The following is a 24,758-nucleotide window of genomic DNA, read 5'->3' as shown; positions in this document are numbered from 1 at the left end:
GTGACCCAAGATATTTACTTAGTTACAGTTTAGCATTAGCATCGTTGAACGCAAAACAATGAGTATAGTTGGAGTAGGACCCCTTTTAGCGTGTTCCAAAAAGATTGCCTAAATCAACTCAGAGTAACTTGAAACCAAGCAGAAGCAAATTGCTACCAAAAGAGGTTTAAAAGGTTTAAAATTCGTTTTACCTAAAAACATTATGAAACTATTTGGACACGTCGCAAAAATTCTATCCAATATCCTGATCCCTGGGTGGTGTTGCTGGGCAGAATGATTAAAAGCCAAGAGAATAGAGATAAGGAGAAGTCAAACTATGAAGAGGCACTGGGGTCATACCCTAAGAACAAAGAGCTTATGTCTAACTGTCTCGGAACCAGACTACTAAACCCAGACGTATGTGTGTGTGTGTGTGTGTGTGTGTGTGTGTGTGTGATGACAGGGAGCCGGTCTGGTGGTCTCAGGCATTTCACTTGACTTAGAATGGACAGAAAACAGAGCAGAGATGGATGGTCAGTGGTTGTACCTATTCCATCAATCTGACTTACAGCAGCACAATCTAGCAGATTGCATGTAATCCTATAGAATGGCCATAGTAATGCATTCATACTGTACATCAGACAGCTTTGGCTTTGGTTCACAGTAAACAAACATGCTTCCATTCCATGGTTTGAGTCAAAGCAGTGGATTAACGCCCCCCACATGGGTTGTGTCCCAAACGTCACCCTATTCCCTATGTAGTGCACTACTGTTTACCAAGGGGAGTCAAAAGTAGTGCACTACATGTGGAATATGGTGCCATTTGGGACACAACCATAGAGGTGTGATTTAGTTTAAGTCCAACATACTGCGGCGTTGAGGCCTGCAGAGATCAAACTGTTTACATGGATGAGGAAGCTGGGTTAGTGAAATGTGAACTCAGGAATGAGACGAGAAGCAGAGCCAAAGACGAGAGAAGACGCTCCGTCCTTTTCAAGATGCCTTAAATCACTCCTGGGTTTAACTTCTCCACTGTGTGTTTTTTAATCTGAGGAAGACATGATTTCATTGTACACAGACAAACACAAGGCTCAAATCAAACAAAGCTCCCTTAAATCTTTTGAAAGGTTGCTTTGTTTGTAGTGATGCATGTGACATAGGGTGGTGATGCTCTACCTTTGGCTGGAACAGCAAGTTGGTTTGCCACGACAATACAAGACACAAAATCAAGTAGTGATCAAGAAGACATTTGTTATGTTGTAAATGTCAACAGCCTTGGTATAAAAAAAACTATGTTGAGGTCGCCACTGAAACAATACAATTTCACTATACACATAATCAGAAACGATTATGGTGATTCGGTCCAAATTCCCACAGAGCTGGAGGCCTGTGGATATCTATTTTGCAGACAGTGTTTTTGCTGCTTTTGTGAATGAGTAGCAGTGGATGCTGGGGGATGTAAAGGGAAACTCTGTTTTCCTCATTAGTCCTAATTGGAGACATACAGTACCAGTCAAAAGTTTGGACACACCTACTCATTCAAGTGATTTAGTTTATTTTTACTATTTTCTACATTGTATAATGATAGTGAATACATTAAAACTATGAAATAACATATGGAATCATGTAGTAAGCAAAAAAGTGTGAAACAAATGTCACGATCGTGTTGACATAAATGAGAGGACCAAGGCGCAACATGATATGAATACATCTTCTTTATTTATAACGACGAAGATGATCACTAAACACTTAAACAACACTAACAAAAAACAACAAACGATCGTGAAACTTCAAACGCAAGTGCACACACAAACTACTTACGTCGACATATACATATACAATGACCCACAAACAGCTAAAGCCTATGGCAGCCTTAAATATGGCTCCCAATTAGAGACAACAGAAACCAGCTGTCTCTAATTGAGAACCCATTCAGGCCACCATAGACTTTCCTAGAAAACTACACACCCATAGACACAGCTAGATACATACATTCAACACAAAACCATACACTACAACCAACACCCCCTCTACCATATAATACCCCAAACACACACATACCCCATGTCACACCCTGACCTAACTAAAATAATAAATAAAACAAATAATACTAAGGCCAGGGTGTGACATAACCCCCCCCCTTAAGGTGCGAACTCCGGGCGCACCAGCACATAGTCTAGGGGAGGGTCTGGGTGGGCTTCCTTCCACGGCGGCGGCTACGGCACTGGTCGTGGTCCCCACCCCACCATAGTCATAAGGGGCAGCACCGGGATAAGGGGCAGCACCGGGATAAGGGGCAGCACCAGGATAAGGGGCAGCACCAGGATAAGGGGCAGCACCAGGATAAGGGGCAGCACCAGGATAAGGGGCAGCACCAGGATAAGGGGCAGATCCTGGCTGGATGACGGCTCCGGCGGATCCTGGTTGGACGGCTCATGGCTGGCTGACAGATCTGGCTGCTCATGGCTAGCTGACGGATCCGGATTCTCATGGCTGGCAGACGGATCTGGACGCTCATGGCTGGCCGACGGATTTGGACGCTCATGGCTGGCTGACGGCTCTGGCAGATCCTGTCTGGTTGGCGGCTCTGGCAGATCCTGTCTGGTTGGCGGCTCTGGCAGATCCTGTCTGGTTGGCGGCTCTGGCAGATCCTGTCTGGTTGGCGGCTCTGGCAGATCCTGTCTGGTTGGCGGCTCTGGCAGATCCTGTCTGGTTGGCGGCTCTGGCAGATCCTGTCTGGTTGGCGGCTCTGGCAGATCCTGTCTGGTTGGCGGCTCTGGCAGATCCTGTCTGGTTGGCGGCTCTGGCAGATCCTGACTGGTTGGTTGCTCTGGCAGATCCTGTCTGGTTGGCGGCTCTGGCAGATCCTGACTGACGAATGGCTCTAGTGGCTCCTGACTGACTAATGGCTCTGACGGCTCGGGACAGACGTGCGGCTCTAACGGCTCTGGACAGACGGATGGCTCAGACGGCACTGGGCAGACGGATGGCTCAGATGGCGCTGGGGAGACGGATGGCTCAGACGGCGCTGGGGAGACGGATGGCTCAGACGGCGCTGGGGAGACGGACGGCTCTGGCCGGATGAGGCGCACTGTAGGCCTGGTGCGTGGTGCCGGAACTGGAGGCACCGGGCTAAAGGCACGCACTTTCAGGCTAGTGCGGGGAGAAGGAACAGGGCATACTGGACCCTGGGAACGCACATTAGGCCTAGTGCGTGGGGCCGGAACTGGTGGTACCGGACTGGGGACACGCATCTCAGGGCTAGTGCGGGGAGCAGCAACAGGATGCACAGGAGGCTTAGTGCGTGGTGCCGGAATTGGTGGTACCGGGCTGGAGACACGCACCATAGGACGAGTGCGTGGAGGAGGAACAGGGCTCCGGAGACACACTGGAAGCCTGTTACGTGGTGTAGGCACTGGTGGAACTGAACTGGGGCGGGGAGGTGGCGCCGGAAATACCGGACCGTGCAGGCGTATTGGCTCCCTTGAGCATTGAGCCTGACCAACCTTACCTGGTTGAATGCTCCCCGTTGCCCGACCAGTGCGGGGAGGTGGAATAACCCGCACCGGGCTATGTAGGCGAACCGGGGACACCATGCGTAAGGCTGGTGCCATGTAAACCGGCCCGAGGAGACGCACTGGTGGCCAGATATGTAGGGCCGGCCTCATGACATCCGGCTCAATACTCAATCTAGCCCTGCCGGTGCGGGGAGGTGGAATAACCCGCACCGGGCTATGCACACGTACAGGAAACACTGTGCGCTCTACTGCGTAACACGGTGTCTGCCCGTACTCTCGCTCTCCACGGTAATTACAGGGAGTAGGCGCAGGTTTCCTACCTGACTTCGCCACTCTCCCTTTAAGCCCCCCCCCAAGAAATGTTTTGGGTTTTCCCACAGGCTTCCTACCGCTTCGTCGTGCTGCCTCCATCCGCCGGTATCCCTCCTCGCACTGCGCCAGAGAATCCCAGGCGGGCTCCGGCACTCTCCCTGGGTTGATCGCCCACCTGTCGATCTCCTCCCACGTAGTGTAGCCCAGATCCTTTTCCTGCCTCCGAGCTAGCTCCTCATATCGCCGCCTCTCTGCTTTCGCTGCCTCCAGCTCAGCTTTGGGGCGGTTATATTCTCCTGGTTCTTCCCGGTCTAAAATTTCCTCCCATGTCCATGAATCCTTAATGCCTTGATCCTGTTGCCGCTGGTCATGTTGCTTGGTCGTAGATTGGTGGGTCATTCTGTCACGATCGTGTGGAGGATTGACGGACCTGGCTGCTCAACTGGCTGGCTGACGGATCTGGCTGCTCATGGCTGGCTGACGGATCTGGCTGCTCATGGCTGGCTGACGGATCTGGCTGCTCATGGCTGGCTGACGGATCTGGCTGCTCATGGCTGGCTGACGGATCGGGCTGCTCATGGCTGGCTGACGGATCGGGCTGCTCATGGCTGGCTGACGGATCTGGCTGCTCAAGGCAAGTGCACACACAAACTACTTACGTCGACATATACATATACAATGACCCACAAACAGCTAAAGCCTATGGCAGCCTTAAATATGGCTCCCAATTAGAGACAACAGAAACCAGCTGTCTCTAATTGAGAACCCATTCAGGCCACCATAGACTTTCCTAGAAAACTACACACCCATAGACACAGCTAGATACATACATTCAACACAAAACCATACACTACAACCAACACCCCCTCTACCATATAATACCCCAAACACACATATACCCCATGTCACACCCTGACCTAACTAAAATAATAAATAAAACAAATAATACTAAGGCCAGGGCGTGACAACAAATCTAAATGTTTTTTATATTTGAGATACTTCAAAGTAGCCACCCTTTGACTTGATGCCAACTTTGCACGCTCTTGGCATTCTCTCAACCAGCTTCATGACGTAGTCACCTGGAATGCATTTCAATTAACAGGTGTGCCTTGTTAAGTTAATTTGTGGAATTTCTTTCCTTAATGCGTTTGAGGCAATCAGTTGTGTTGTGATAAGGTAGGGGTGGTAAAAGATCAAGTCCATATTATGGCAAGAACAGTGCAAATAAGCAAAGAGAAATGACAGTCCATCATTGCTTTAAGACATGAAGGTCAGTCAATGCGGGGACATTTCAAGAACGTCGCAAAAACCATCAAGCGCTATGTTGAAACTGGCTCTAATGAGGACCACCACAGGAAAGGATGACCCAGAGTTACCTCTGCTGCAGAGGATAAGTTCATTAGAGTTAACTGCACCTCAGATTGCAGCCCAAATAAATGCTTCAGAGTTCAAGTTACAGACACATCTCAACATCAACTGTTCAGAGAAGGCTGTGTGAATCAGGCCTTCATGGTTGAATTTCTGCAAAGAAACCACTACTAAAGAACACCAATAATAAGAGGAGACTTGCTTGGGCCAAGAAACACAATCAATGGACATTAGACTGGTGGAAATCTGTCCTTAGTCTGAGTCCAAATTTGAGATTTTTAGTTCCAATCGCAGTGTCTTTGTGAAATGCAGAGTAGGTGAACGGATGATCTCCGCATGTGTGGTTCCCAATGTGAAGCATGGAGGAGGTGGTGTGATGGTGCTTTTCTGGTGACACTGTCAGTGATTGTTTTTAGAATTCAATGCACACTAAACCAGCATGGCTACCACAGAATTCTGCAGCGTTACGCCACACAGACAGAAGCGATCTGGTTTGCGCTTAGTGGGACAATCATTTATTTTCAACAGGACAATGACCCAAAACACACCTCTAGGTTGTGTAAGGGCTATTTGACCAAGAAGGAGTGATGGAGTGCTACATCAGATGACCTGGCCTCCACAATCCCCTGACCTCAACCAAATTGAGATGGTTTGGGATGAGTTGGACCGCAGAGTGAAGGAAAAGCAGCTAACAAATGCTCTGCATTTGTGGGAACTCCTTCAAGACTGTTGGAAAACAGCTGGTTGAGAGAATGCCAAGCGTGTGCAAAGCTGTCATCAAGGCAAAGGGTGGCTCCTTTTGAAGAATCTCAAACATAACATATATTTTGATTTGTTTAACACTACATGATTCCATATGTGTTATTTCATAGTTTTGATGTCTTCACTATTATTCTACAATGTAGAAAATAGTAAAAATAAAGAGAAACCCTGGAATGAGTAGATGTGTCCAAATGTTTGACTGGTACTGTAGCCTGTACACAGCTAGACAATGCTCCTCAAATATATAAAAACCTGACTTGTGCAGTAATTGAATCACTACACAAGGCAATATGGTGTACACATGAAATAACTCAAATTGCAGTATTGTATACATAAAATAACATGGGAATTGATGTCTTTTTAACCAACTTCAACAACGCCACAAGACGACTCTGACGAGGCACATGAACCCAAAGTGGGTCGTGACATGTCAGAGTAAATTACTTTTGAGAGTTAGAATAGTAGAATACACAAGGTGTAATTTCGGACATTTGGTTGTGTCAGTCACTGACAGTCACTCCAATTAGCGTTGTCAGCTAACAATGTTTATAATGTTAAGTTAGTCTAGCCATAGATTTTTGTTAGTCACTTTCACTCATCATATTAACATGGCATAAATGTGTACAATTTGAATTGCAGGAAATTAGCTTTAAATCTGCAAAGATTTCTTTCTGCCCCATGGAAAAATCTGTAGTATTTCATGGAACTTGCTTTAAAACTGCAATATTGCCTCTACGTCCCATTGCAAAATGCTGGCAAAGAGGGGGGCCACAAAAAAAAAGTGGCATGTTTTCATGAGCATGGGTCCCAGGAAAACACAGATTTTTTTCATTTGGGTCCCAGGCTGAAAAAGTTGAAGAACCCCTGAACTATTATATGAATGATGGACATTAAAGTTTCCAACAGCAGTCATCCACCAATGACTTTCTAATTTTGGCAAAAGACTTATGGAGACTAAAAGCTTTATTTTTCATTTCAGAGCATAAAGATGTATTTCTTTCACAGGCAATCCTCCTGCATGCCTTCAAGGGCTGTTTGGTCTCTTTCCATCACTCATTTTGACCTTTGTCTGCATAATTAACGTTTTTTAAAATAAAATACTAGGACCACTTGTAGAAACCACATCTCTTTACTATGAACAAGAACACACACACACACACACACACACACACACACACACACACACACACACACACACACACACACACACACACACACACACACACACACACACACACACACACACACACACACACACACACACACACACAGCTGCTCGCTCCATTTGCAGTACAGTATTAGTTCCACTATGATTTACAGTAGATTTTATTTGGAGAAGAGTTCCACCTGCTGACTATCATGGGTAACTCCACCTGTTAATTGTAATAGAAGGCTGCTTTCACATTCTGCAAACTTAAGGGTTACCTCTCTATCAGTTGAGGCTACAAAATATTGTCACCACTGGATTAAGTGTGGGCTTTTTATTTGTTTACTAAAGGTTCAATTAGCTGCCAAATTAAATATTGATGATGAATAAAATATGATCTGGTCTACAGCACAAAACGATAAGTCTTCATATTTTTGTCAACTTATATTTCATATTATAAACTGGGTGGTTCCAGCCCTGAATGCTGATTGGCTGACAGTCGTGGTATATGAGACAGTATACCATGGCTATGACAAAACATTTATTTTTACTGCTCTAATTACTTTAGTAACCGGTTTATAATAGCAGTAAGGCACCTCAGGGGTTTGTGGTATATGGCCAATATACCACAGCTAATGCTGTATCCAGGCACTCCGATGTGTCGTGCCTAAGAACAGCCCTTATCCGTGGTATATTGGCCATATACCACACCCCCTCGTGCCTTATTGCTTAACTGTACTCTATATAAACCCCTGGGCTGGCACTGAGCCAACCATCTCAATCATTTGGAAAGGTGCCCTGATTCTAACACCTGCGCTGCATCAGGTGGACCAAACTAAGTGCCACAGACACACTGCACCTGTGGCCCACATGCTGGGCTAACCCAGGCCTCTGACTGGAGACTGGCACTTCAAAGCCAGCAAACTGAAAGGAGGAGGAAATGGAGGAGTAGAGAAGGGACTAAATGGCACAAGCTGGTGATGCAGTAAATCAAGGCAGTGCACAGTAAAGAGAAGTCAGAAACTCACGTAAGAGGTTGCCAGCGCACAGCGTAATATTTCTTGGTCTCTGGGTTGGTGGTGCTGGCTGGTGTCCCCTCTGTCCTCCATGCAGCTGTGGTCTCAGCGGGCACTGGGTTGGTGGTGCTAGCTGGTGTCCCCTCTGTCCTCCATGCAGCTGTGGTCTCAGCGGGCACTGGGTTGGTGGTGCTGGCTGGTGTCCCCTCTGTCCTCCATGCAGCTGTGGTCTCAGCGGGCACTGGGTTGGTGGTGCTGGCTGGTGTCCCCTCTGGCCTCCATGCAGCTGTGGTCTCAGCGGGCACTGGGTTGGTGGTGCTGGCTGGTGTCCCCTCTGTCCTCCATGCAGCTGTGGTCTCAGCGGGCACTGGGGTGGTGGTGGTGGTGGGGATGACGGTGGTTGGTGGGAGGGTGATGCTTGGTGCTGAGGTGGTGGTGGTGCTGACCATGGGGCTGGTGGGGCGCAGTAAGGCCCAGGGAAAGCCTACGAGGCCGTACGTCACGCTTGCAAACTCACAGCGGGCCCCGTAGAAGCCCGTTCTGCATTCACAGATGTTGGGCTGCCTGCACACGGCTCCGTTGTGGCAGCGTGGAAGGCACCTTGCTTCAAGTGAGAGGAGAGAGAGGAGGAGAATGTTCATTAAACCAGAACAGTGGACTGTGGTTGAGAGGGCTAAGATACCTGAGCAGAAAGTCAAGCGTAAGAGGATAACTGGTTTGACCAGCACAATCTCAGTAAAAACTCAGTAGGACAAACAGCTTAATGTGCATTGTAACTTAATAAGGAAAACAGCCAATGGTGAATGTCAAGATTTCACTCCCCTGAAATAAACGAAGAAATTAAAAGGGGAGAGGGGGGAGAGAGCCATGGTCCTGGATAAAGGGAGGGGGAATTCATGCATACACGATGCAAAGTTGATGGGCTCCGTGCTCCTCCAGGCCCCCACCCCTGGCCCCTAGCTCTTGATTTCTCCCATCATCCCTGGCTGGGCGTCATTGTGCCTGGGTCGAACCCCCTGGAGGGCTCCAGTAATGGCCCATTGGCCACAGACAACAACAGCGTATCCCAAACCCAGCAGCTTACCACAAATCTCCTGGCCGCCTCCATGAATATCAACAGCGATGGGCACCGCTTACTGACATTGTTTCAGGAGTTGTGCACGGAAACACTTTTTCTCCATGGATTTTTTCCGCATGAAGGCTAGCACAATGTGCACAAACAGAAGCGAAACTCAAAGTGCACAGTGGACTGAATCTAACTAAGGGCTCTATTCAATCAGATCGGCTTTAGCCGACATCCGCACAGCGGTTGTTTTGGCGGTGCCGGAGGTGGAACTGCGTAAGGGCTGTCAAATGCACAAGCGGCTCCTGGCGTTATACCTAATGCGGACATTGCTATTGGCTGCACTGAGTCGCATTAAAAGAAATCCCATGCAGTCTTGTTTACAAGATGGAACACTGGAATGTGAGATGTATCTACACCTCCATTAGGATGATAGAAACCCTCGTTATTTAGTTTCATGATTTTCAATTTGAGACTCATATTTCTATATAGACTAGGCCTACACTTTCTCGTTCTGAACTTCTAACGCGAGTGAGACAGGTGTTGTTTCATGACAATGATCAGAAGAGCAGCTGCTCACCGATTTGAGAGCTCCAACGCAGTTCCACCTCCGACAATGACAAAACATCAGCTATGTGGGTGTCGGGGTTTAGCTAAAGGCTTGCTGGTCCAGGGTCAAATCCAGGTTTGGCCACCATCACAGACCACTATGGCTGTGTTTACACAGGCAGCCCAATTTCTGATATTTTTTCCCACTTAATTGGTCTTTTGACCAATCACATCAGATCTTTTTCAGAGCTGATCTGTTTGGTCAAAAGACCAATTAGCGAAAACAAATATCAGAATTGGGCTGCCTGTGTCGATGCAGCCTAAGACAGGCTCTCTAAGACCAGAGGTGCTCAACACTGTCAACACACATGACATATTCACTTTTATAACCTATCGAAACACATCGATACCGTACACTTTTTGCTACACCCTGCAAGCCTACAGGTGTCCTATTTTAATTTGATCAATCTGTTGTTGCAGAGAATTTTCCAGTGGGAAATGAAAATTGTAGTGTACAGTATTTGAGGTTTAAAAAGGTCAAATTAAGATATATCTGTAAACTGCGTAGGTCTTGACCGGAATTCATATTTGCCATCCACACATCCACCATAATCAGAAAATGATGATACAATGAAATCATACATGCTCCAGATGTCTGACTGAGTGAAATGGGAGAAAACACAGGTTGGACTGGGTTCTGCTGATGTTGGATGTGACCTTACAACTTCCAGCTGGGTGGAGAGAACATTCCATTGTCCTATAGAGCATGATTGATGCTCTCTCGCTCCTTATTAAACCAACTATTAACAGCTTGCCGTCTATATACAGTACTGGGAATAGACCATTCACAAGTACCATGATAGGGACTGTCTTCACGGGTGTCATAAAGTCCAAAAATCTGAGGGGGCATAAAGTACATGAGGATGGCTGGGGGGTGGTCCGGAGGGGGGGCTAGGCCCGCATTATCTTTTTTTTATCTTTTTTTTATTTTTTTTTAAGAAACCCCAAAATATGCTTCTCTTCATCTCTGATAAAATCTGGGTAAAATAATGAATGGTAGTCACTATATTTAGTTATTGCTTGCTTTTCTAAAGTCTACCAACCTTGCCAGCAGGCATGCAAGCTAAGATAGACAAGCTAGCTACTTTAACTTGATTGACAGCCTGAAATGGCTTCTTGCAAGTAAAAAAACAGATTCATGCATCAAATGTTATTTGTTACATGCACCGAATACAACAGGTGTAGACCTTACCGTGAAATGCTTACTTAGAAGCCTTTAACCAAACAATACAGTTCAAGAAATAGAGTTAAGAAAATATTTACGAAATAAACTAAAGTAAAAATACAAAATAAAATGGACTTGGCTATTCATGATATTCCATGATACGGTATGACAAGATCTTTATATCATATTTCCACAACAATGTGGAACAACATTACACATAATGGAAGGGCTGACAGTCCTGCTATGTTTGGAGAAAGGTCAGTAAAGATGAAAAACTTACGTTTGGTGCATTTCTGAGTCTTGGGTGAAACGGTCCATCCGTGGCAGCACCTGTTTCCACATACATTAGGCCTGCAGAGAGCATGGGAGACAGACAGCATGTTAAAGATAGCTGAGTCTACAGGAATCTGAGCAGGATGAGATCACTGCAGCAGTCAGGGGTGGACTGGGACCAAAAATGTCCCCTGGCATTTCTAACACTTGATCATTTTTCCCTTAAGGCCCCCAAACAGGACCTTTTTCCCCCTCAAGGGCACCACAACAGCCCATGTTGTTCCTTGAGGCCACCATTATTAGCCAGATAATGATAATTTTGCAAAAAAAATCCAAGTTAGACAGAGCTACTAGGCTAAAAATGGACCAGCCCATCTGGTATTTGCCGAAATGCCAATGGCAAGTCCACCCTTGGCAGCAGTTATCACAGTACATAGTTTAGGCTGTCATAAATTAAGATTATGATTAAAGACAGGAACTCCACATACTCAAAAATCACAGACACTACTGCTTTATTACAGTTCAAGGTCATGAATACAAAATAAATCACTTGATTTGATCACAAAAGGATCTAAACACGGTCCTATTTTCACAACTCCCTGGATATTCATAAAAAAACTACTTGGGCCCCCAGAAATGTACGGTTGCTTCAGTGTGAAACAATGAACACCTCCATGTCTTTACACTTGCCTTTGGACGTAATCGATTCAGGGTGTTTAAAACAGGAGCTATGAATATGAATGAGGGGCCATGGTGTGGTTGCCCTGGGTGAGAAGGGCCTCTGTCCGTCCCGTGCACAATGGATGACAGATATTGTGTTCCTACACTGGTCTGGCCATATGTCTGTCTCTGGGCCAGCCGCTTGGCCACTCTCCTTCACAGATTGGGTAAACAAAACTGGATTAAGGGTCCTCCGCAGCGTCTCGTTTCTGGGGCACCCGCCTGTTTATCCAGGGGGCTTCTGGGAGAAGAGGCAATTAGCACGCCAACACAAGCAAGGGTGACGACTCCCACTTCAAAGTGACAGCTCAGCGCGACCCGCGCCACCGAGCTCCCCTTATACCGCCTTTGTGGGATTTGCTAATTAGTTACAGTTTCCTGGCTTTATTGTGTGTTTGCAAATAGTGGGCCAGGAGCCTCTTCCAACAGCGGCTGACTGGGGGTCTGCAAAGGAGAAGAGGTAGGGCCCCTATTCATACCCAGCAGTGAACTGACCCAGAGGAAGGTGAGCCTGTCTGGGAGACTGGGAATAACCTTTAACCCCAGGGCCAAGTTGGAGGCTAATTCAGCAGCTGTCACTGCCAAAACAGACTTTACCAGACCATTGTTGCGCCGGAATTACTCAAACATCACCGTTAAATTGCTGATCTTTCAGTTTCGACACCATTATGAAGGATTTTTTAATTGACCAGCGCCATCTGATCTCAACAAAATATGTGCAAACTTCCTACCCAAACACCTAAACAGGACTGTGATAGCTGTAGCATCTCTGACAGACAGTTCCCTTCAGTGCCGGTGTTGAACTGTACACCACCCGGGTTTTTCCAACTATGAAGACGGGTGGTAGTCCTCCTACTGTGCAGCTCAGGTGGTAGAGCATAGCGCTTGCAATGCCAGGGTTGTGGGTTCGATTCCCACCGGGGACCAGTATGTAAATGTATGCACTCATTACTGTAAGTTGCTCTGGATAAGAGTATCTACTCAATGACTAAAATGTAGATACCAGCTAGTGGATGTGTCAATTTTTGCACATGGCCTCACTCAACAGATAGGGTGTGGGTCACATGACGAAGGGGTCAGCTAGGCGATGGGGTGAGGGTTGCTCATTCAGTGTGGTCAGTGTCTCCTCCTGACACCTGAATACAAAAACCACTGAGACAAGGGGCGGTGCTTTCATTCCAAATAGGGAGTTGTCAGAAGTGGTGATTATGGAAAATTACTGCCTGTTTTGTCTCTAGTCGGGTCTTAATGCAGTGCTGACACTGCTCTAATACAGTAGCAGAATCCCCAGGCCCTGTGTTTACAGAACTAAGTGGGACCTGTCGTCTGGGTGGAGGAGCCACCCCCATTAAGAGCCTGCATACTCACACAGCTCCCGTCCACTGCCACAGGCCATCCATCTTTCTATCTTGACTGTTTTCTTCTGGTGACTGAGCACTGATTCTGTAGTGCCTGACTCTTAGACTTGGGCTTTCTATCCTATCATCTTCGAGGAGTTATTCTAAAAGGCTCAGACTGCATGATGACTCCTTAGTTCTAGGGTCTCTCTGCTCTGGAGCGGGACAAATGTTCTTGAACACGAGAGAGTCCGAGATCTTCTGTATTGCGGCATGTGCTGTGTTAGTGCCTATAGCCTGCCCGTACAGTACAAGCACCTCATAATACCGCAATGTTTCAGAGGAGCTCTGAAGGCTGTGAATAAAAAAGGCTCACACAGAGAGCCTTAGTTACAGCCACACACTATGGGCTCACTGCAGCTCCGCCAAGTCAATTCATGCTCTTGTTCTAGCAGAGTTCAGGAATTTCTTCCCACTTCCCTCCACTTCACCCCCTTAGAGCAGATCAATAATATATTTGACCCTCTTTAACATGACGTGGGCTGCTAAAGATCCTCATCAAAGAGGCTTTGAAGCGATGCCAGTTTCTGGGGAAGGTCTGTCGCTCCGTTCAATCCCCTAAGCCTGCGTTGAACTGCTGAACCGCCACTCTGTGGCCAGCTAGCGTGACTAACCTGAACGCAAACTCCCCTCGTCCACCCTCCAGTGACTGTGAAAGTTCTCCCATTTACCCCCTCGGGCCCAGCCTGCACCCTCACCCCAGAGCCCCCTGAGTGGAACAACGAGTGTTTATTTTGGACATTCATTCAGGCTCCTTCTGTGCATTGGGGCTAAGTAGAGCAGAGTGGGACTGTCGTGGCCCACAAAGAGAAATGGCCTGTTGGTGATACTAGTACACACAACTAATTTACCTCAATTAGTGAAATGTTTTTTCACTTAATGAAAACATGAGTTGAGGCATTCAAATAATCCAGATTAGGCGGTCTGGAAAAAGGGAAGTAATGATTCATCCTATTCATTGCTTAGAGAGCTTGTACACGGTTCCACGCTCATGACCCGAAGTACTGTAATGTGCCAATGCAATGGGATAATCAAAATTCCTCCCCTAGCTTTAATGATCAACATTTCTTCTGCAGGTCAGGGGAATACTTCATCGGGTGATAAATGTGTTGTCTCTAATCTGGCCAAAGTTCAGAAAGTGGCAAACTCCATTAACTGTTTGTTGTGCATGAAGTGCCATTTCCCAGTCCAGTGTGATTTGACTTTGGGTCCATTTATCACTTGTTGTCATGCACTTGAAACAAATGTGCAGTTAAGTCACCGTATACATTGATAACTCTTGTCAAATAGAAGAATTTCACACATTCCAAGAGGGACTAGTGCAAGCATAAAACATTCACATTGGATTGTGGTCTACTACTTTGATGGATAATTTAAACTACCCATCAGGAAAATAATGTATTTCAAAGCATTCTGTTCTGTAGTATGATTTTCCATAGGACAATAATTGACACGTTATTAGACAAAATAATAAACCCCCAAATGTTTAGTGTCTTCATCAAAATGTTCATGAAGCTATCAAATGACAAAGGACACGGAAACATGGACTGATTATGTATACTATAGGCTACATTATGTAGCTATTGTAAACCACCTGCTTTTGACTGTTGTGGTCCGGAGTTGTAGGCTGTACTACCATTTTTAAATCACATTTATCACTAGGTTACTCACCCGTTTAACTGTAGTGTCACATTAGTTGCGTATTTCCAGTGTTTCTTTCCATTAAAATGGAACTGTTTCTGTTTTAATGTGGGTTTTGAAGTCGTTGGCATCCTCCACTGAGTGTGATAAACTTGATAATTAACGGTCGTATGGTGGTACCTGCCCGCAGTTCTCCGCTGCGTCTCGTGCACTCTTTTATGGGTTGAACGCCTCACTAGTGTCCCAGATAATTTCGAAAATGTAAAAAATAAAATAAATGCCACCCCAAGAAAGAATAAGTTAGCATATCTCCTGCTTGACATCTTTAGAGGTCTCTTCTCCGTTACACATCGACCCTATAAATAATCCAAGAGCAACGGAATTGCCAGGAAATTTTTAAAACAAAAATAAAATGTTGATACTAAAAAATACAACACATTTTATGCAATGGGTGAGCCAAAACAAAATCATATAAAATTAGAGCACATATGTCTTAGTTTTGCCTGTTTTTGCAAATGCAATTAATAGGCTAGATGATCTCCTTCTCAAATAGAAAATAAACTGGTTTAAAGTTCGGTTTAAAAACTTTGAGCCAATTGGATAGGAGTTCTAAAATATAAGAACAGCACAGCCAATCAGATATGTGTAGGACCCGTGCATAGAAATGGAAATAGAGGGGTGACCACTACAGCCTACAGAAGAGTCTGCCTGTATCTAGGCTACCAGCATCCTCGAGGCAGGACGTTTGACAATAATACAATTTGCAACAGCACACTCAAATAATTACAATAAGATTCAATAAGCAATTGATTTATTCATTTTAGTCATTTAGCAGACTCTCTTACCCAGAGCGATTTACAGGAGCAATTACGATTAAATAAAATAAAATGTAATTGGTCACATACACATATTTTGCAGATGTTATCGCAGGTGCAGCGAAATGCTCCTGTTTCTACCTCCAAAAGTGTAGCAATACCTAACAATACAAAACAATACACACAAATCCCAAAAATAAAAAGAAAGGAATTTAAAAATATCAGGACAAGCAATGGCACAGTCTGGAATATATATATATGATGGTGTGTATAGACATTATGGACAGTATATGAATAGAAAAAGTGTGTACATCCGTAGTTAGGCATACATAGGATGAGCCTTGACTAGAATACAGTATATGCATGTAAAGTGGGTCAAACAGTATGTAATCATTAAGTGCTTTGCTCAAGGGCACATCAACAGATTTTTCACCTAGTCAGGTCAGGGATTCAAACCTGCAACCTTTTGGTTTCTGGCCCAATGCTCTTAACCCCTATACTACCTGCCACCCCATCATATGTTTTCTAACTTAGTGGATCTTCATGGTTTGCAACATGTAGACTATCATGCCTTGCAGTGATCACAAATATTATATTGCTTAACCCCTGATTAATATGTGGTGTGATACATGTCAGTGATAAGCTATTGAAGAGAGCTATCCGCTACCTGTGCGTGGACTTTGCGTGTGGATAAGTAATCAATCTATGCAATTAAGGGCAGCAGTTCTTTCTGTCATGATGCTTGGTGCACTGGAGTGTAAACATACACAAACACCACCACCAAAAGGTGGAGCATTGTCCCAATGATTCCAAGGATGCCTCCATGTCCCTCCTGGACCCAACACCTGTGCAGCTGGGGTGGGCTATAGGCAGTACTGCATATTCACTGGCTCTGTTACCTGAAAGAAATAAGGAAATAAGAAATATGGTCCTGGTCAGTCCCTGGATGGGAGACCAGATGCTGCTGGAAGTGGTGTTGGAGGGCCAGTAGGAGGCACTCGTTCCTCTGGTCTAAAAAATATCCCAATGCCCCAGGGCAGTGATTGGGGACACTGCCCTCTGTAGGGTGCCGTCTTTCGGATTGGACGTTAAATGGGTGTCCTGACTCTCTGAGGTCATTAAAGATCCCATGGCACTTTATGTTAAGAGTACGGGTGTTAACACCGGCGTCCTGGCTAAATTCCCAATCTGGCCCTCAAACCATCATGGCTACCTAATCATCCCCAGCTTACAATTGGCTCATTCATCCCCCTCCTCTCCCCTGTAACTATTCCCCAGGTCGTCGCTGTAAATGAGAATGTGTTCTCAGTCAACGTACCTGGTAAAATAACAGATAAATAAATAAAAATAAATAAGGAGTGGAAAAGGAAGCGTTAATGAGAAGATAAACATTTATTTGCAGACCAAATGTTGTTTTAGGCAAACAATGAAAGTTCATGATTAGAACAGTTCAAGCTTTGCTCAGACTGAGACAGACAGGCTATATCCAAAATGTATTGAAAAACTTTGAAGCTGTAGCATGTACACCATTGATTTGGTGTTAAGGAATTTGAAATAGGAGAAGAATTTGAAAATGTGCGGAGGTGAAGGATATTCAAAAAGCCACTAGATGGCAGCAATGGTACAGATATCCAAACTAATTGAGGCAAAGGACACGTTTCTGATTGTATTCTTTCTGATTGCATAATTGTTCATGCTTGATAAAGAGACTGTTTCATCAGTAATGACAAGTGAGACAGTAATCTGAAATACTGTATTTGTTTTAGTCTGTTGTATGTTTTTGGCAGAGTCGATATAATGCATTTTGCACAATGAAGCAAAATACATCATATAACGCAAAACGTATCATTATGATGCAAAACGTATCGTTATGATGATGTGGCAAGTGACACTTTGCTTCTTGAAAATCCTATATCTTGAAAACTTGACTGCTGACATGCAAAACATTTTGTGACTGTATCAACAGTGGCCCAATTAAATGGAAATATCAATACTTTTTGAGTGGATTTTTCCTTTAATGTGAAACTAGGCTGTAAATGAATGCCTAGGCTTCAGAGAAATGACAATGATAAATACATATTGCAGGGAGATAATTTAATATAAGATAAATACCCATGAAACTATACAGCATGGGGAAATCTGCGTTGGGGAGCGGGTAGATACCGTCTCAACCCAGCCCACAATCACATGGCCTGTCATAGTTTCCCTCTAGGTCTTGTTCAGATGCTTAGACACTGAGTGTGTACAAAACATAAGGAACTCTTTCCATGACAGACTGACCAGGCGAATCCTGGTGACAACTACAATCCCTTATTGATGTTACATGTTAAATCCACTTCAATCAGTGTAGATGAAAGTTAAAGAAGAATTTTTAAGCCTCGAGACAATTGAGACATGGATTGTGTATGTGTGCCATTCAGAGGTTGAATGGGCAAGACAAAATATTTAAGTGCCATTGGACGGGGTATGGTAGTAGGTGCCAGGCGCACTGGTTTCAGTGTGTCAAGAACTGCAACGCTGCTGGGGTTTTCAAGCTCAACAGTTTCTCATGTGTACTAAGAATGGTCTAACACCCAAAGGTCATCCAGCCAACATGACACAACTGTGGGAAGCATTGGAGTCAACATGGGCCAGCATCCCTGTGGAACGCTTTTGACGCCTTGTGGTCCATGCCCCGACTATTCTAAGGGCAAAAGGGTGTCAATATTAGAAAGGTGTTCCTAATGTTTTGTGCACTCAGTGTAGATTGGGAGGGCCTCAGCCTGGCACACTATGGATATCAAGTTTTTGCAGCTTTAAAAACCTAAGAGCCAAACCTAAATATAGGCCTAGAGACATCCCAGTCCCCTTTTGATGTGACATGTGACTGACATTGGACTAAAATTGGAAATTAGAGAGGAAGAACCTCTAATCTCATGGTTGCCACAATCCCATGCATGGTGTGAATAGCCCCCCCGGGGGTTGATTAGGGTTAGCTAGGGGAATTGGAGAGCTGTAACCACTGGCCAGGGAAATGAGAGAGATGTTATTATCAAACCTCTAACGTAACTCTGATGAGCTTAGACTCCAACTATAATCATAATCACCCAAACACACCCTCCCCCATCTCTCGATATTAACCTGAGCAATCAAAGCTAGCTTGGTTATCTTAGTCACTGGCTGTTTCACGCCTGGGAGCTTCCCCGGCCTGCCCAGTACTCTGCCTGTAAGACGCCATGTTCCCTGGGGCCGTGGAAATGTGCTAATGAAGACCGTGGTGGAAATAGTGAATTACCCTGTGATATCCTACTGTATATAGCTTATATCGCTGCAGGCTCCATCATTAAAGGGCTAACAATCAGTGGAGCAAAGCAGGCCTTTGATCTGATTGATAAGATGGAGGCCAATGGGCTATATGATAGGATAGGCATCAGTACTAGCATTGCAGTGGCACGTTGACATTTCTTTGTGTAATGATACCATTAAGTCAATTACATTCACATTACGTTTCACTTCTCCCATGACTAAAAAAAGGCCCCTGCAACAACGGTAACTTTTATTGGCCGTCTTGGACCAATGCGATCTCTATGACTCCAGATCCAGCTAGGTGGATGAACTATGTATGGTGAAGATGAAGTGAGTTGAACTGTGAGCAAATGTACATAGCATGGAGTTCCATGAGTCTCTACGGTGTACACACACCCACTCCACTATTGGTATGCACAGACGCTTTATTCTTTATCCCCCTGGTCTCGGTCTTCTGTTCCACGTGAGTGCTTTAATTAGTTTAGCATATCTCTCCTTCCTCTTCCTGGTGAAACAGGGATTTTTATTGTCGCAAACTAGGAGAACTGAGCAGCATTTTGCTCGAGGAGATTTTCAATGTGCAACAGGCTTGATAGGGCTAATGATGCAGATGGTAATTGTGCATGAGTGAGTTTGAGATTGTGTATGCGGCGTGCATTTGTGTGTGTCTGTTTGCATACAGCACATGGTTTGTGTATAGGTCACAGTGTGTGTTGGGATGTGGGTGGTAGCCTCGAGCTACACAAACCCCATGAAGTTTTTTTTCTACTCTATGGCTTTTCATAAATATTAGTTTATTGGTTTAATTTATGCTGGAACTTGATCTACGTGCACAGCTTAGAATAGAAGTGGTCAAAATTGAACAAAATTGCCTCTTGGGAATTTGCACTTCTCTACTGTGGAATTATGTGGAAATTGTGCTACTTTGAGGTCTTGTTACGTGTAACATTAATATGACACATCAGTCGTTCAAAAGAATAGAGTACATTTTTGCCTCCCGTAGATATTTTAAGTAGAAATTCAATGTCAGATGTTTTATATGAATAAAGAATTGTTAAAGTGCCAAAAAGCAGTGTTTTTACATATTCCTCATCATGTTTTTCCAACATCAAGGAAGATTTTAGCCCACTTAATGCCAACGTTTCTTTAAGTTTTCACCATCATTGTAAAACCTTACCCATTGGGCACAGACATCAATTCAATGTCTATTCTACGTTGGTTCAGTACAATTTCATTGAAATGACATGGAAACGACATTTATTCAACAAAGTGTGTGCACAGTGGGTAGTCATGTTTTTGCTTTGACAAAGTCCTTTCTGAAGATTACTATTTATTTCATGTGATTAGTGATTAATTTACTGTCCCTCATTTTAAGGTCAACCCTGTTATGTGAACTGAACTCTTATTTTAATATGTTGAAACTATTCCTTTTTCAAACGGGACATTAAACCTATAATAGTCAAATCATAGCGTAAAAGTAGATGAGCTGGTCCTACTCTTTTTGTCCATTTTCTGGTGTTTTGTGGTTGAAAACAGAGCGTGTCAGGCATAGCGTGTCAACATTTTTTTTACAATGTTTTTTTGGTGAAGCTTGCACTCAATTGCCCCTCCCTGTTGTACACTAAGAGCTTCCAATCCCCCTGTCACAAGGGGAATTATGGCTGATTTTGGCTCAAACGCATTAAGAAGGAAAGCAATTCCACAAATTAACTTTTAAGAAGGCACCCCTGTTAATTGAAATGCATTTCAGGTGACTACCTCATGAAGCTGGGTGAGAGAATGCCAAGAGTGTGCAAAGTTGTCATCAAGGCAAAGTCTGGCTATGTTGAAGAAATATATTATGATTTAACATCTTTTGGGTTACTACATAATTGCATGTGTTATTTCATAGTTTTCATGTCTTCACCATTATTCTACAATGTAGACAATAGTAAAAATAAAGAAAAACCCTTCAATGAGTACCAAAAATGTACTCTATTCGTGGAATGACCTGATATACTGTAGCTCCCTAATGTTATTTTGGGGTATTTGTCTCCTGATTTCCACCCTCTGCAGGTTCTCTAAGCCTACTGTAGAATGCTTGTAAAGAGAGGTCCCTCAGAGGTCAACGTTTTATTAGCTGTACTAGCTGTACTTCCTCTTCCGTCACATCCCCACAGAGTCATTCATGGAGAGGGGTGCTGCTGCCTGTCTCTCTACCTTCAGAGGCACCAGGGTGCATGACTCAGACCGTGTTGCTTTAGGAGAATGATTCTTGTTGTCAAGTTGTTTTCTGAGGGATATATGCGAACGAGAGTATACCTGGGACAGCACAACATTTGAATGTTCCATCATAACAGCCTACATCCGTAGGGTGCGCGTCAATATAACATTACTTGACATGACAGCCATGACAGCCTGCATATATTATGTAACTTCTCCGGAGTCCGTTCCTAAACATCTAAACACCAGTCCTCACCAGTCCTCCCTCGTTCCGTTCTCTTACTTTTTACTCATCTGAATTGTCTTCAGCAGGCTGGCTGTGATGCAGCGGGGGTCTCCACAGAGGCAGATGCTTAGCAACCACCTGCTGCTTGATTATGGGTTAAGTCAGACCCAAGGATATCCGGCAATGGGAGAAAGAGTAGAGTGTGTGTGTGTGTGCACACCTGTCACATCTGTGTGTGTTCTTATCAGTATTTCCTCGAGGTAAAAAAAAGATGGAGGAGTTTCCCCTAAATAAAGGAGGAAATAATTATAAAAGGACTGACTGCCCCCCTTCTGACTGCCCCCTTCCCCAACCACCTCCCATTCCCTTACTTTAGCCCTTCTATGTCACAGTGAGTGTCGTCTATCCCCTGTGTTCTGCTAATCGAAAGATAGTGTTCCCATTCAGCCTACAGGAAGGGTTATTCTCCTACTCGCCATCACCATGGTTCCAGTTAATTATTTGGCGGCTTTGCTCCAGTTGGCGGAGAACATTTAAAAAATAAAATAAATGAATTTTCACCACCTACCATGTTGATTGAAAAGTTTTTCGTCAATAAAGCTTAAGCTACAGGAAATTATTTTCATTCGTCACACCTTGCAACAAAGCATTCATTCATGTCATTTAAATCTCTGATAATGCGATAATGTATGTTTGCACTTGTGTGTGTGTGTCTGTGTGTACGTGCTGTACCTATTTAGAACATGTAGCAAAGAACGTGAGGTAACTTTGCAGTATAAGTTCCGTTCCGTTCATTGTATTTCAACAACCTAATGGCACCAACTCCACAAATCCACCCAAACATAAACAGAAACCGGCAGAACTGTAATGCCTCCTCCTTGGTTCCAGCGAGCATGTTTCCCCATCTGTCAGCCTGTGTGCTGGCTGTCAGTGCCAGTGCCCAGATGGTGGCGTTGGGTAGTGGGTATGGAGCTGGAGGCCAGTCCCAGGCACATTGGCACCGGTGTTACTGGATGACTGTAGAGAATACAGCAGCTCATACTGGTGCTATACCAGAAATGGGACCTGTTAATACAGCAGCACTGATTCTGCTGCTTGAGCCTTAGACTAGTTCTGTGGTAACGTCCTTGTGAGTAGTGCTCAAATTGTTGTTTTGAGTCAGATATTTCGTGTCATTTGTTGTATTTTATTTATAACCATACTATATACTACTGAAACCTAACACTCCATTATTTATGTCTCCCCAGAGTGTGTGCTGGTATCTTTTTGTGTATTAGTGTGTGCATGACAAGGAACATGGGTCATTTATAAAGCAGGATTATGAATAGATTTTGGATGCTGCCAGTTAGTAGCTGTTCTAGGAGCTTCGAAGTGGAGAGAGCGAGAGAGGGAGGGGGAAGAAAAATTCTCAGCGACACACAGAGACGCATGTGGAGTGAGAGAAACAGAGAGACGGTGGAATTGTGAAAAGGTGCAAACCTGTAAACCTGAAAGTGATGGACAGACAAATAGTGTATCCTCTTTCAGAGGATCATGAAAACGTGGACAAGCAATAAAAAGGGATTCCACTACAGGTTAACCACCGGCCTTTAAATCCTCATCCGTTCCTGTGAGAGGAGAAGCAGGGTATCCGACAGCCAACCAGCTGACACCGAGGGGAAGTCAAGAGAAGAACCGAAGAAGAGAGGGAGGTTAAGAGAGGGAGAATGATGGATGGATGAGCACATGGAGTAACTTTGACAGCCTCAGAGAGAGAGCGATATAAGACCTAACTGGGATTCTGTGACTGTTACTCACAACTTTGTGTCCTCAGAGGAAATCCATGGGTGTGACAAAGGACCAGAGGACAGCTAGACACGCAACCTGACCAACCTGTCCCCCTCCCCTCCATCCCACCCCCACATGTTTTTCTGCAACCTCCTCCCTCCTCCTCCTCCTTCACCTGCTCCTTCACTATCTCCTCTGCTGTCAGTTCAGTAGCTCCTTCAGGGGTCTCTCTTTTTTGTTTATCTCACAATCCGCCTCTCATCCAGTGCCATTCTCATTGGCCTGATTCGTGTTATGGCTACATTCCCAGCCCTTTTTGTCACTATGGAAAACCCCCTCCTACTTGAATACAGCTCCAACCAGCAGCAGATCTTATTCAGAGAAATAGAAAGATAGAATTGAATAATACATAATTTTGGGGTCGGGAAGACTCTTTTGAAGGTCCACAACAAGTGCAAAGGATCAGATGATGTTTTGTGAAGACTTTGACGCAGAACTGACACTGAGCAGACTGACCTCTGGGACAGAAGATGGGACTTCGACTATATGAAGAGGAGGGTAAACGTTGTCCACAGTCTCACGACAAAGACAGTGGGAATCAAGCTCTAACCGCAAGAGTTCCTATCAAATATTGATAGCGACAGGCATGTTGAAAAAGCATACATCCGTGTTCCATTACCGACACAGTGGAAAGAGGTTCGTGACACCTGAGGAAAGGCTCAGATCAGACCAGGTGGGACTCTTCCTTCTGGAGATTGAACTAAAAACAGTCGAACCATATACAAAGCCAAGTTAAGGACTTTATTCTACTTGAGAAGCCAAAGCAATACTTAAAAGTTTCAGAGGGACTGCTTCAGTGAAACACAGACTAACTGCAAACAAATCTGTGTTGCAGAAGGACATTTTGAACTATTTTCCAACAGCGAGAGACCTGGACCAGGAAGAAAGAAGTGTGCAGGGGGAAAGGGAGGGGGTGGAGAAGGAGCTTTGCAAGAAGGTGGAGACATGGAGAGGGTACTGGAATAGCAAAAAAGAAGGGGCATATTGGCTACCCCGCTGGTGCAATGTGGTGTGAGTATGCAAGTTATTAGTTGACATACTGTACATTACAGTCAGAGATGTGTGTGTGTGTGAGCATGTGCATGGGTGCGTACATGTGTGCATGCGTGCGTCTGCCTGTCTGTCTGTGCATGACGAGTGTCATTGTGTCGTGCTACTGTATGAGAGGAAAAAGAGAGCAAGATGTTATCCGATACAACTTCTTAATGTTTATTGAATAGATAAAAAGCCAAACAGAGAAACAGTCACTGAACGTGTTGTTGAAGAGTACTATGTTGCTCCCATGGGACTCCATTAATGAGGCGGTTACTTCCTTTCACCTTCATTGTGTTATATTTTCCCACAGGGGTTTGTTTAGAAGGTGAGCTGGGTCAGTTCCATAGAGCATGGATGGGGAACTCCAGTCTTCGGGGGCGGAGTGGTGTTGTAACGAC

The 24,758-nt window shown here is 44.8% G+C and overlaps 1 protein-coding gene across 2 annotated transcripts in view; it reads right to left on the bottom strand.

Annotated features, from left to right (window-relative positions):
* Positions 1-15,537, bottom strand: part of LOC129832360 (latent-transforming growth factor beta-binding protein 4-like) — an 82,595-nt gene extending 67,058 nt beyond the window's left edge. Inside the window, exons 1-3 of one of the 2 annotated variants that reach the window (XM_055896370.1) lie at positions 15,001-15,537; positions 11,220-11,290; positions 8,115-8,706 (exon numbers count right to left, since the gene is read on the bottom strand). In XM_055896370.1, coding sequence (XP_055752345.1) covers positions 8,115-8,706; positions 11,220-11,290; positions 15,001-15,293 — 956 coding nt within the window. In that variant the 5' untranslated portion in view covers positions 15,294-15,537. The remainder of the gene's footprint in view (positions 1-8,114; positions 8,707-11,219; positions 11,291-15,000) is intronic. The other variant, XM_055896371.1, reaches the window with a different exon arrangement.
* Between the last annotated feature and the right edge of the window lie 9,221 nt (positions 15,538-24,758).

The sequence above is a fragment of the Salvelinus fontinalis genome, chromosome 33 (assembly GCF_029448725.1).
Source record: "Salvelinus fontinalis isolate EN_2023a chromosome 33, ASM2944872v1, whole genome shotgun sequence".
In the NCBI taxonomy this organism is placed as follows: Eukaryota; Metazoa; Chordata; class Actinopteri; order Salmoniformes; family Salmonidae; genus Salvelinus; species Salvelinus fontinalis.
Note: the sequence above shows the minus strand (reverse complement) of the source record. Positions and strands in the feature narration are given on the sequence as shown.